At 46.4% G+C, this 14,367-nt stretch overlaps 2 protein-coding genes across 3 annotated transcripts in view; both read right to left on the reverse strand.

Moving 5' to 3' along the window:
- Positions 1–1,029: 1,029 nt before the first annotated feature.
- The window catches only part of slain2 (SLAIN motif family, member 2), a 34,695-nt gene continuing 21,357 nt past the window's right edge, over positions 1,030–14,367 (reverse strand). Inside the window, exons 7-9 of one of the 2 annotated variants that reach the window (XM_034079365.2) lie at positions 5,619–5,657; positions 3,913–4,114; positions 1,030–3,639 (exon numbers count right to left, since the gene is read on the reverse strand). In XM_034079365.2, the coding sequence (XP_033935256.2) occupies positions 3,573–3,639; positions 3,913–4,114; positions 5,619–5,657 (308 nt within the window). In that variant the 3' untranslated portion in view covers positions 1,030–3,572. The remainder of the gene's footprint in view (positions 3,640–3,912; positions 4,115–5,618; positions 5,658–14,367) is intronic. The other variant, XM_071202589.1, reaches the window with a different exon arrangement.
- On the reverse strand, positions 7,187–13,798 carry LOC139433544 (SLAIN motif-containing protein 2-like). The gene is made up of 5 exons (XM_071202590.1): positions 13,771–13,798; positions 13,449–13,532; positions 10,860–11,240; positions 10,505–10,657; positions 7,187–8,206 (listed from the first exon to the last, which is right to left on the reverse strand). Exons 1-5 carry the CDS (start codon positions 13,796–13,798, stop codon positions 8,034–8,036), a joined length of 819 nt encoding a protein of 272 aa, XP_071058691.1. The 3' UTR covers positions 7,187–8,033.

A 14,367-nucleotide genomic window follows, 5' to 3' on the forward strand; every position in this document is an offset into this window, starting at 1 on the left:
ACGGACGTGGTCTGATTATATAATAATATGCGCGTGCCGCTAGCGTCTGTTGATCTCCAGACTAACAGCAGCACGAGAATAACCTGCAGAAAGTGCCGATGCTCCATGGCGGAGGCTCCGGGAGGAATGGCCGGGATTTGCGTTTGTCCCCCCTTAATGTCTGACCAATGGGTGAACAGCATTTCCGAGCACATGACTTGTGTTTAAAGTTTATAGTCCGTTTGAGTTTTGCCGTGTAAACGCAGACCGAGCCTTCTGAGAAATGAAACGATGCAACAAACTGTGGTCAGGCGCTCCAGAGAAGCGACTATTAGGTGTGAACGCAGCCTTAGTCTCTAATGAGTGACTTATAACATTAGCTGATGTGGTGCTGATGTCTGGGAGGGGTAATACTTGATTACACCGTAACAGACGACCGTTTATAAGGAAAAACACAAACATAACGGAAATGTCCTATTGCGGGTCTCAAAGGGTTAATGAGACACTATCCTCAGACTTTATGTCCTAACATTATGTTCTTGTAACTCATAGATTGTTTTACTCTCAGCTATCCGTTAGCACCATTAGCGTGCAGAGGTCGTTCAATACCACCTGTTTTTATAAAGTATTTATACGACTAGATTAACTGCAGGGGTGCCACATGTCTTCCCCTGCTCTCCCTAACGGACGGCCACACGAGTCCGACATTATACAATTAAAATGAAGAGGCAAAACGTGTGTCTTGATGTTGAGTAAGGAAAGGGTTATACACGCTGTGAGCATTTCTCCGCCATCCCAACTCGTCCATTACCAACGTTCAGGGAGCTCTATGCACGCCCACGGGACGCCCTGGGTGTCAACGCTAAAGGGCCCCCACTGCGCTTGATAGCGACACCAAGGGACCCTGACATAACGTCCCTATAGGACGCGTTGGCAGGGAGGATGGTCTTCCGGGGCTTCAGACGATGAACAGCAGAATCTAAATCCTTCAACCTGAATCTGTTCTCCTCAGAAACCCACCCGCTGCATTCTTCAGAGAGGACACACAGCAACGTTTCAGCTTTTATTTGAAATGTGATTTACACGGAGGAAACTGAATGTCATGTTCGTGGATATAAAAAAAAGTCAGATAACAAAAACGTCCACACAAAAGGTGGGCTCTCCATTCCCCCCCCCCACAGGCACCTCTCTTTAATAAATAGTCTCATTTACAGGATGAGGATTCAGATATAAATATGAAGGCGCGTTTTAAACATTTCTTTAAAGCAATTATACATGTTTTGAGGCAATAAGAAAAAAGTAAAAGGCAGATCAATCAAGCAGAAATGATATTGGCAAACCCAGAGAAAAACATGGCACAAAATGATAAAAGATTTGAAATTATAGGCACTATTTGATCTCAGCCAGCACACAGCTTCCCTAACACCGGGTCCTTCAGGACACCGGGTAAACACCGGGTAAGCACCGGGTAAATACCAGGTAAATACCGGGTAATTATCAGGTAAATACCAGGTAAATACCGGGTACTTATCAGGTAAATACCAGGTAAATACCGGGTAATTATCAGGTAAATACCGGGTACTTATCAGGTAAATACCAGGTAAATACCGGGTAAATACCGGGTAATTATCAGGTAAATACCGGGTAAATACCGGGTAATTATCAGGTAAATACCGGGTAAACACCGGGTACTTATCAGGTAAATACCGGGTAAATACCGGGTAAATATCAGTTAAATACCGGGTACTTATCAGGTAATTATCAGGTAAATACCGGGTAAATACCGGGTAATTATCAGGTAAATACCGGGTAAATATCAGGTAAATACCGGGTAAACACTGGGTAATTATCAGTTAAATACCGGGTAAATACCGGGTAATTATCAGTTAAATACCGGGTAAATACCGGGTAATTATCAGGTAAATACCGGGTAAACACCGGGTAATTATCAGGTAAATACCGGGTAAACACCGGGTACTTATCAGGTAATTATCAGGTAAATACCGGGTAAATACCGGGTAATTATCAGGTAAATACCGGGTAAACACCGGGTAATTATCAGGTAAATACCGGGTAAACACCGGGTAATTATCAGGTAAATACCGGGTAAACACCGGGTACTTATCAGGTAATTATCAGGTAAATACCGGGTAATTATCAGGTAAATACCGGGTAAATACCGGGTAATTATCAGGTAAATACCGGGTAAACACCGGGTACTTATCAGGTAAATACCAGGTAAATACCGGGTAAATACCGGGTAAATATCAGTTAAATACCGGGTACTTATCAGGTAATTATCAGGTAAATACCGGGTAAATACCGGGTAATTATCAGGTAAATACCGGGTAAATATCAGGTAAATACCGGGTAAACACTGGGTAATTATCAGTTAAATACCGGGTAAATACCGGGTAATTATCAGGTAAATACCGGGTAAATATCAGGTAAATACCGGGTAAACACCGGGTACTTATCAGGTAAATACCGGGTAAATACCGGGTAAATATCAGGTAAATACCGGGTAAATACCGGGTAAATATCAGGTAAATACCGGGTAAACACTGGGTAAATATCAGTTAAATACCGGGTAAACACCGGGTACTTATCAGGTAAATACCGGGTAAATACCGGGTAAATACCGGGTAAATATCAGGTAAATACCGGGTACTTACCGGGTAAATATCAGTTAATTATCAGATATTCAAATTATTCAAGCTGAAGGCGATTTCATGGACGAGACAGGATCTGATGAGGAATCAACGTCTGTAATTGGCTGAAGTTTCTTTGTTCTGCAATTTAAAATGAACCAATCAGCACTTTAATTAAGAGCTGCGTCAATTAGTGAAACCTCCAGGTATTTTAAAAAGTCCCTTTTCATGCAAACCTGGAGGATATCGGTGCAGCGCTACGGACCTGGGATGCACGTCGCTCCAGTATGTTCTGACATTTTAAAACCACTAATGGGTAACACAAGCTGCAGATTACGTGTATTTTGTTTATTTGCAGCTCGACTAAACGGAGGCTTCGGCTTCGGCGTTTTCTTTTCTTAGAAATGAGACTTTGGAGAGTTAGCCGTTTGAGGTTCTAAAAGATCTTTCTTTTTTTTTAAAAAACATTTGAACTCTTTAAAAAGAAATACTGATATGGATGGTTGTTCATACACTTCTTAAATAATTTGAATAAATAATTTGCAAAACATTCTGGCTGATTATTTTTTTCTTGAACATCACACACACACACACACACACACACACACACACACACACACACACTGCGGTGCATTCAATGCTGCAGGACATTATGGGACGTTTCAGCATCGTCAGGAGATATTTCCACCTGAGAGGGAGGGGGTGATGTTGGGATGATTGCAAGAGATGTGATTCCCCCCCCAAACACGCACGCACACACACACACACACACAGACACACACGCACACACACACCCCCCTGCTCTCTTTGGCATGTCCTTGGCTGCCGCCCCCCCCTCTCTTTTATATCTGAGTCTGTCTGCAGGAGTTCCTCGGAGATAAAGTGCCGTTGTTGTTCCTCCTGATGAAGATGAAGGGTTAGAGCGCCTCCTGGTGGCCACTCTCAGTAGCAACCCTCCCTCCAGTTCTCCCCCTGACCCCCCCCATAAGACCTGGGGGGAGGGAGTGACCTGAGGAAGAGGAGGAGGAGGAAGAGATATATATGTCACTACACACACATTGTGGAATCACATGGCTGTGTAGTTCAAATTCAAGAGGAAAAAAGTCTCCAAATATTTTTATAATTTATTAGCTGTTGAGCTGTGAGTGAGTGAGTGGGAAGAAGTTTAAACATATTGAATCCCACCCCTTCTCCCAAAAACTAAATTATTAACATTTGTTTATGCCTTCGCAACATATGTGTGTGTGTGTGTGTGTGTGTGTGTGTGTGTGTGTGAACATACCTGCGTACAGGTTGTGCCAGCTTGCTGCGGGGCAGAGGGAGGCCCCCACCCCCCCCAGTAGAGGGGCGGGGCAGGCCGCTGCGGGGGGGCGGCAGGGAGCGGGGGGGCGAGGAGGCTCCAGGGGTGGAGGGGGCCTTCAGGGGCTGCCGGAGGGCCAAGGGGGAGGGGGTGACGGGGGGGCGGAGCTTACTGGGGGAGGGGACTGCAGACAGAGAGACAGGAAACAAAGTTAAATGGTTTAAATTGTTTAAATATGAAGATCAGAGTGGTGCAGGGATAATGTCCTGTTTCTGTGTTGGACCCTGAAGGCAGCATCTCCCTGGTCCAATGGGATTTCTCCATGTGATTTTGGGTAGAAAATAATCTCTGTGTTTGATATTTGCAGAATAATCTCTACATGTTAACACCACGGTCACATGACTTCACGTCACCACCGCTAAGCTAAAGGAGGCTAATGTTGGGCTATAAAGGAACTACAGCACGGTCACATGACTTCACGTCACCACCGCTAAGCTAAAGGTGGCTAATGTTGGGCTATAAAGGAACTACAGCACGGTCACATGACTTCACGTCACCACCGCTAAGCTAAAGGAGGCTAATGTTGGGCTATAAAGGAACTACAGCACGGTCACATGACTTCACGTCACCACCGCTAAGCTAAAGGTGGCTAATGTTGGGCTATAAAGAAACTACAGCACGGTCACATGACTTCACGTCACCACCGCTAAGCTAAAGGTGGCTAATGTTGGGCTATAAAGGAACTACAGCACGGTCACATGACTTCACGTCACCACCGCTAAGCTAAAGGTGGCTAATGTTGGGCTATAAAGGAACTACAGCACGGTCACATGACTTCACGTCACCACCGCTAAGCTAAAGGAGGCTAATGTTGGGCTATAAAGGAACTACAGCACGGTCACATGACTTCACGTCACCACCGCTAAGCTAAAGGTGGCTAATGTTGGGCTATAAAGAAACTACAGCACGGTCACATGACTTCACGTCACCACCGCTAAGCTAAAGGTGGCTAATGTTGGGCTATAAAGGAACTACAGCACGGTCACATGACTTCACGTCACCACCGCTAAGCTAAAGGTGGCTAATGTTGGGCTATAAAGGAACTACAGCACGGTCACATGACTTCACCTCACCACCGCTAAGCTAAAGGTGGCTAATGTTGGGCTATAAAGGAACTACAGCACGGTCACATGACTTCACGTCACCACCGCTAAGCTAAAGGTGGCTAATGTTGGGCTATAAAGGAACGACAGCACGGTCACATGACTTCACGTCACCACCGCTAAGCTAAAGGAGGCTAATGTTGGGCGTGAAGACGTTTAGTCGTGTCATTTAGACACTTGTTAGCAACCTCCGTTTTTAAATCCACCAGTGGGGTATTTACTATTTAATATATCACAAAAACACATCCAGAAAACCATTGACCTCCAGACCAGGGGACAGGAAGTGAGGAAACGCTGACTCATATCAGGGCTGAGGACTCGTTCCTGCACCACTCTATGTAAATGATAACACATGGAACACATGGAGGTCAGCAGCACTAATGAAGGCAAACCTGTGAGATCAAAACTACAAAGTAAACGTTATGAAACAGGATAGTTAACGGGGCGTATTGGATGAGGACAGATGAGGTCATCATGAAGCACGAACACATCACAGTATGAATACAGAGTGTCAGTGATACTCACTGAAGTCTGCTTCTTCTCCAAAGCAACAGGAGAGCGGGACTGAACAGAGAGACAGACACAAGCTTAATGCACAGCGGGGGCGGGACTTCCTGTCCACACCTCTGATGTTTACAGTGGCATTATGGGATGGTCTATATCAGGGGTGTCCAAACTATGGCCCGGGGGCCAAGTGCGGCCCGCGGACCACTTTGAATCGGCCCTCAGAAAATTCACAAAATATAATGCAAATGAAACTTGTGCTCGTCTCTTACTTCTTAAATACAGATCTCAACAGATATTAAACAGTAGCATGCATGTGTTAATAAGTTAATTAATGTTCTATAAAATCTAAGTTGATCAGAAAAAAGCCCAATAACTGATTTCCATAGCAACCTTGAAACAACCCTTCTTATTATCAGCAGCCCGAGGCTTCCGTGTTTTAAGCGATGAGCTGCTAACTAAGTAAAGTAACCCCTCCGGAGAGCTGGGGTGGAGGCTGTCGTTTCTCTCATGAGCGTAAACCTCTCGTGAGCGGCCCACACCTGCGTATATCTTTCTGTATGTGGCCTTGGTGAAAAAGGTTTGCTCTAAACTATATAGATATACTTCGCTTTAAGGTTATTTGTAGTTACATTTAAATTTGGCAGCAAAACTTATCTATAGCATCTTTTTTTAATGCTAAATTAATTCTGAAAAATACTTATTTTTGTATTATCCTTATATATGCTTTGCAACTCCTTGTGTCAGTGTTGATGTTCGCAGCACCGACACAAAGCAGATTCCTTGTGTGTTTAAACTACCTGGCGAAAAACCGGATTCTGATTCTGATCGCTATTCGGTCAACGTTTTTCACTTTTAGGAATTGTTGGCAGTGTAGAAGTGGAGTGAGCGCCGGGTGCTGTCGGAGCCATGAGACGCGTTCAGCGATGCGATTGGTTTTAATATCAGATATTTGTTTGGTCACTATTGATTGGTTGGCTTGGGTCACATGGATATGGCACCCATTATAATCCTGTTCACGTGTGTGTGTGTGTATGTGTGTGTGTATGTGTGTGTATGTGTGTATGTGTGTGTGTGTATGTGTGTATATGTGTGTGTGTGTATATATGTGTGTGTGTATATGTGTGGGTGGTGTGTGTGTGGTGTGTATGGTGTGTATGTGTGCGTGTATGGGTGTGTGTGTGTGTGTATGTGTGTGTGGTATGTGTGTGTGTGTGTATGGTGTGGTGTGTATGGTGTGTGTGTGGTGTGTGTATGGTGTGTGTGTGGTGTGTGTGTGTGTGTGTGTGTATGTGTGTGTGTGTGTGTATGTGTGTGTGTATGTGTGTGTGTATGTGTGTATGTGGTGTATGTGTGTGTGTGTGTGTATGTGTGTGTATATGTGTGTGTGTGTGTGTGTATGTGTGTGTGTGTGTGTGTGTGTGTGTGTGTGTGTGTGTGTGTGTGTGTGTGTGTGTGTGTGTGTGTGTGTGACACAGGGTCGTTGTATTTTCTGAAATGGAGGTGTTGTAGGCGGGTGAATCTGTATGTGTGAGTATGTCAATGGATAGATATATAAATGGTAAACATGGACATATGGAGGGGGTGAGGTATTTTCAAATAAGTCTTTATTTCAGTTTTTGATATTTCAGTTTTAGACCAAAGGGAAATATGTTTGATTCGATTTTGCTTCGCACAAAAGAGGTTCGGGTGGTTTTGGAGGAGCTGCGTATAAGAACAATAATTACATACATGTTTTATATTAGTTTCACTTCAAGTAAAAAGGTTTGTTTTTTCATTTGCCTTTTGAACATCAATGTCGTTTTTTAATACATATTAATATGTAGTGTAGTATGTGAGAGAATTAGGGCGACACGTCCATTTCTTTTAAAATCTGATCAAAAGTGCTTTTTTTCTTTTGTTTGGAGATAAAATCTAGAATTCTGATTCTGTCTGAGAGAAAACGATATCTGTTCAACTCAAAATGTTAGAAACAAATCATTTTTGGTCCGATCTGAACACAAAAGTGGATATGTGACCCCAATACCTTTTCACATTGGAGTCCTTCTCCTGCTCTCCGCACATTGACTGGTCGTTATAATGTTGCAGCATCTTGTGTTTATATTTTAAAATACAAAACAATGTTGGGCTTCATCAGAGCGTGGGTGATGCATTCAGGGACCGCAGGCCGATTGCAACCTCTGCAACAGAGCCACGTTTCTCCCCTTGGCGCTGAATATCTTATGGTTTTGAATCCAGGCTAAAATCCTAAACACGAATGTGACTCTGCTTTCAAACGGGACGTGGGCTGGTGACTCTGCTTTCAAACGGGACGTGGGCTGCATCTGAGCCTGAGAGGCGTTAAGGAAGGCATCCACCCTGCTGCTCCTGGTGCTCCAGCTCTTTCACAGAGCAAGGAACTCAACAGATTTAGACGACACGCTGCATTAAAGCCCTTTATATATCTCTCAGCATCATCAGCAGCTTCAGCAGGATATCGTCTGCCTCTCTCTCACTCCCTCTCTCCCGCTCGCGCTCAGGTTTACCTCTCAGGGCCGTCGGGCTCTGGAGGAGCTGCTTGGGCTTCGGGGAGGATCGGGGGGGGTTGGAGAGCCTCTGGAGGGGAGGAGCTGCAGGAGAACAGGGACGTTACAGCATCCTGTCTGAAACTACATGTCGCTGCAGGAGCAGAGCCAGGCCAGCAGGGGGCGCTGCAGCCACACAGAGCAGAGAGTCTGCAGAGAAACAGAGTCAGGAGAGGAGAGGGGTTCCCATGCCGCCTCAGAAGCGCAGATTCAGCAGAAAGAGCTCAGAGAGGCTCCGAGTCCTCGCAGACCTCTGAGGGACGATACGACTCATCATCTACAGGAGCGGCGCAGCTTTAAAGAGGCCATCGTGGGCTGGGATGCGCGCAGAGCTAGCTTATAGGAAGATACAGCATAATGCTACTTTTTAATGTTGATGTTTAAATTCTAGTATTGTTTGTTTCTACTCTGGGCAATGCCTCGTCTTGTTTCGTTGTTGTTTATGCTGCTGCAACGCAAACATTCCCCACACCTCTTTACGCAATGTGATGATGATGATATGGTGTTGGGAGGAAGGTGACCTTTCTACACGTATCAGTACGAGCGGAAATAAAGAAAAGAAGCTTCGTCAGAAAGTGTGAATTATCCGCTGTAATGTTTCAGGTAGAGCTGACCTTTGACCTTTGACCCTGAGAGGGCACACACACACACACACACACACACACACACACACACACACACACACACACACACACACACACACACACACACACACACACACACACACACTTTGGTCATTTTTCAGGATTTTCCTATTTTTTTTTTTACTTGTTCAACTTTTTTTTTATATTTTGAGATTTCTCGTGTTCTGGAGTTGAATGTTATAACGACGTGGTCGGTTTAGTTTGTGCGACCACAGGCTTTCTGTAAATCAGCATTTATCCACTATATGCTTTCTCACCTCAGCCAACAGGAAACACTTATTTTGTTGTTGTTGATATTTCTACATGTTGTTGGTGTTTCCTCTCCCTGTGTGCAGTCTCACCTTGTTTGTGTACTGGTGGAGCAACAACATCTACTTTAGCATAGAGCGCCGCAGTGACGCGTCCTAAAACGCGGAAGTAAACTCCTTCCGGTTCCTTCCACAAAAAGCAACGAAATCTCTCCACGGGGTTTAGGGAGCAGCTGGAGATCAGGTTGAGATGCATTGAAGAGACGCGTCACGTTTAGTTCAGCCGGATCATCTCCACACGTCTACTTTTATAATGTTCTAATGATAACTCTAATGGCCAGAAGCTACATGCTAACGTGATGCTACAAAGGAGCTACAGCGAGTCCAGCCGCACGACTTCAACGTCACGCCGACTTCAGATCCAGATTCAAACTACAGACTCTAGTTGGAACGAGTTGAAGCGTTTGTCTGAACACTTTGCAGGAGGCAGGGACTGGCTTTCAAGCAGAACAGAAACTAACTCAGAGGAGTGTTCACGTGTTCGGCGTAATGACGTACGACGGCCTCCACGACTTCTGTAGTCCTGTCCAGCCGCTCGGTAACAACCATCGTTTCTCAGACACGCCCACTCTTCAGAAACACAGCGGGGTCACTGATGATGGTTTAATGTCCTCGAACAAAACCTATCCGTCTCTTCGTCTCAACCTCAGATCTTAGTTCAGAGAGTTTCCAGAACCCTACGGAGAGATCCCATTGGCTCAGAGACGAGGAACAGGAAGTGGAGAAGTGCTGACTCACTTCCTGGTTTTAGGATTCTATTCATCCTGATAAGAACACAGGTACCGGCGGTTTAAGACGACGTCATGACTCTGAAGAATGCTTTTCCTCCTCAGAGACACATCAGAGAGGAAAGACATGCAGGAAGTGAGAGAGTCGCTGAGTCATGCAGGAAGTGAGAGAGTCGCTGAGTCATGCAGGAAGTGAAAGAGTCGCTGAGTCATGCAGGAAGTGAGAGAGACGCTGAGTCATGCTCTGCAGGATCAGAGGAAGGGTGATGAGAGACGAAGCAGCTCAGCAGGGGTTCATAACCACACACACACACACACACACACACACACACACACACACACACACACACACACACACACACACACACACACACACACACACACACACACACACACACACACACACACACACACACACATTATGGGATGGTGTTTGAGATGTGCTCCTGAAGTATAGTGACACGTACAGATGTGTTCAGGGACAGCACCTGAGGTTATTAGGTCCCCGTCACACAGGAATCCCCTTCAGTGTGTGTGTGTGTGTGTGTGTGTGTGTGTGTGTTACAGGCTCAGCTGTGTCCCTAAGACTCATTCCCTCACTGACTTTACGTTGTGATTTTGGGTGTGTGTTGGAGTGTGATGCTGGTTCCGCTCAGGACTCACTGGCGGACTGGTTCTGGTGTCGGGGGGACCCTCCGTTGGACCCTCCGTTGGGCAGGTTGGCCTCACAGCTGCGGCTGCTCTTCACGGGCTCTGAGGAGACGGCTGCAGCCACCGAGGGCCGGGTCAGGTTAGGGAGGCTGCGCCGCAACTTCTCTGAAGAGAGAGAGAGAAGAGAGAGAGAGAGATAAGAGAGAGGGATAAAATAGAGAGAGAAGAGAGAGAGATAAGAGAGAGGGATAAGAGAGAGAGATAAGAGAAAGAGATAAGAGAAAGAGAAGAGAGAGATAAGAGAGAGAGATAAGAGAGATAAGAGAGGGAGAGACTTTATTCCCCTAACAGAAGACCCCCCCCTCACCCTCGTTCTTGACGGCGTTGGCCTGCGTCTCGTGTCCGTGTCCCTGCAGCGAGTGGCGGGGCTGCTGCAGGCGGCTGATGATTGGCTGAGGGGATCCCCGGCTGCTGGTTGGCTGAGGGGACGCTCGGCTGTAGTCGATGGATCTGGCGGGGGAGCGTGAGCGCGGGGAGTTCCTGGGGGAGGAGTGGGGGGAGTGTCGGGTGGGGGAGGGGCTGAAGCGGCTGCTGCTGGGCAGGTGGAAGGCCGGGTGCACCGCCTCCTCCTCGTCCTCCAGGCTCACCGCGTCCAGCTCCTGGTCGCTGAAGGTGCTGCGGCGCAGAGAGTGAGACGAGGAGCCGGAGGAGCGGCGGGAAGCTGAGGCAGCGTAGTCCTGACGGAGGCCTGGGGGGGGGAGAGAGAGAGTGAGACACACAGAGAGTGAGACACACAAAGAGTGAGACACACAGAGAGAGTGAGACACACAGAGAGAGTGAGACACACACAAAGAGTGAGACACATAGAGAGAGTGAGACACACAGAGAGTGAGACACACAAAGAGTGAGACACACACAGAGAGTGAGACACACACAAAGAGTGAGACACATAGAGAGAGTGAGACACACAGAGAGTGAGACACACACAGAGAGTGAGACACACACAAAGAGTGAGACACACAGAGAGTCAGACACACAAAGAGTGAGACACACACACAGAGAGTGAGACACACAGAGAGTGAGACACACACAGAGAGTGAGACACACACAAAGAGTGAGGCACACCGAGAGAGTGAGGCACAGAGAGAGTGAGACACACAGAGAGTGAGACACACAGAGAGTGAGGCACACACACAGAGAGTGAGACACACACAAAGAGTGAGACACATAGAGAGAGTGAGACACACAAAGAGTGAGACACACAGAGAGTGAGACACACAGAGAGTGAGGCACACAGAGAGTGAGACACACACAAAGAGTGAGACACATAGAGAGAGTGAGACACACACAGAGTGAGACACACAGAGAGTGAGACACACAAAGAGTGAGGCACACTGAGAGAGTGAGACACAAAGAGAGAGTGAGACATACAGAGAGTGAGACACAGAGAGAGTGAGACACACAGAGAGTGAGACACACAGAGAGAGTGAGGCACACTGAGAGAGTGAGACACAGAGAGAGTGAGACACAGAGAGAGTGAGACACACTGAGAGAGTGAGACACACAGAGAGAGTGAGACACACAGAGAGAGTGAGACACACTGAGAGAGTGAGACACACAGAGAGAGAGACACACTGAGAGAGTGAGACACAGAGAGAGTGAGACACACTGAGAGAGTGAGACACACAGAGAGAGTGAGACACACAGAGAGAGTGAGACACACTGAGAGAGTGAGACACAATAGAGAGTGAGACACAAAGAGAGAGAGACAGAGTGAGAGATGTGTGTGTGGTGTGTGTGTGTGTGTATGTGTGTGTATGGTGTGTGTGTTTGTGTATGTGTGTGGTGTGTGTGTGTTGTGTGTGTGTGTGTGTGTGTGTGTGTGTGTGTGTGTGTGTGTTGACACAGGGTCGTTGTATTTTCTGAAATGGAGGTGTTGTAGGCGGGTGAATCTGTATGTGTGAGTATGTCAATGGATAGATATATAAATGGTAAACATGGACATATGGAGGGGGGTGAGGTATTTTCAATAAGTCTTTATTTCAGTTTTTGATATTTCAGTTTTAGACCAAAGGGAAATATGTTTGATTCGATTTTGCTTCGCACAAAAGAGGTTCGGGTGGTTTTGGAGGAGCTGCGTATAAGAACAATAATTACATACATGTTTTATATTAGTTTCACTTCAAGTAAAAAGGTTTGTTTTTTCATTTGCCTTTGAACATCAATGTCGTTTTTTAATACATATTAATATGTAGTGTAGTATGTGAGAGAATTAGGGCGACACGTCCATTTCTTTTAAAATCTGATCAAAAGTGCTTTTTTTCTTTTGTTTGGAGATAAAATCTAGAATTCTGATTCTGTCTGAGAGAAAACGATATCTGTTCAACTCAAAATGTTAGAAACAAATCATTTTTGGTCCGATCTGAACACAAAAGTGGATATGTGACCCCAATACCTTTTCACATTGGAGTCCTTCTCCTGCTCTTCGCACATTGACTGGTCGTTATAATGTTGCAGCATCTTGTGTTTATATTTTAAAATACAAAACAATGTTGGGCTTCATCAGAGCGTGGGTGATGCATTCAGGGACCGCAGGCCGATTGCAACCTCTGCAACAGAGCCACGTTTCTCCCCTTGGCGCTGAATATCTTATGGTTTTGAATCCAGGCTAAAATCCTAAACACGAATGTGACTCTGCTTTCAAACGGGACGTGGGCTGGTGACTCTGCTTTCAAACGGGACGTGGGCTGCATCTGAGCCTGAGAGGCGTTAAGGAAGGCATCCACCCTGCTGCTCCTGGTGCTCCAGCTCTTTCACAGAGCAAGGAACTCAACAGATTTAGACGACACGCTGCATTAAAGCCCTTTATATATCTCTCAGCATCATCAGCAGCTTCAGCAGGATATCGTCTGCCTCTCTCTCACTCCCTCTCTCCCGCTCGCTCGCGTCAGGTTACCTCTCAGGGCCGTCGGGCTCTGGAGGAGCTGCTTGGGCTTCGGGGAGGATCGGGGGGGGTTGGAGAGCCTCTGGAGGGGAGGAGCTGCAGGAGAACAGGGACGTTACAGCATCCTGTCTGAAACTACATGTCGCTGCAGGAGCAGAGCCAGGCCAGCAGGGGGCGCTGCAGCCACACAGAGCAGAGAGTCTGCAGAGAAACAGAGTCAGGAGAGGAGAGGGGTTCCCATGCCGCCTCAGAAGCGCAGATCAGCAGAAATGAGCTCAGAGAGGCTCCGAGTCCCTCGCAGACCTCTGAGGGACCGATACGACTCATCATCTACAGGAGCGGCGCAGCTTTAAAGAGGCCATCGTGGGCTGGGATGCGCGCAGAGCTAGCTTATAGGACGCATACGCATAATGCTACTTTTTAATGTTGATGTTTAAATTCTAGTATTGTTTGTTTCTACTCTGGGCAATGCCTCGTCTTGTTTCGTTGTTGTTTATGCTGCTGCAACGCAAACATTCCCCCACACCTCTTTACGCAATGTGATGATGATGATATGGTGTTGGGAGGAAGGTGACCTTTCTACACGTATCAGTACGAGCGGAAATAAAAAGAAAAGAAGCTTCGTCAGAAAGTGTGAATTATCCGCTGTAATGTTTCAGGTAGAGCTGACCTTTGACCTTGACCCTGAGAGGGCACACACACACACACACACACACACACACACACACACACACACCACACACACACACAACACACACACACACCCACACACACACACACACACACACACTTTGGTTCATTTTTCAGGATTTTCCTATTTTTTTTTTTACTGTTTTCAACTTTTTTTTATATGTTGAGAGTTCTCGTGTTCTGGAGTTTGAATGTTATAACGACGTGGTCGGTTTAGTTTGTGCGACCACAGGCTTTCTGT

The sequence above is a fragment of the Pseudochaenichthys georgianus genome, unplaced genomic scaffold (genome assembly GCF_902827115.2).
Source record: "Pseudochaenichthys georgianus unplaced genomic scaffold, fPseGeo1.2 scaffold_595_arrow_ctg1, whole genome shotgun sequence".
Taxonomy (NCBI): Eukaryota; Metazoa; Chordata; class Actinopteri; order Perciformes; family Channichthyidae; genus Pseudochaenichthys; species Pseudochaenichthys georgianus.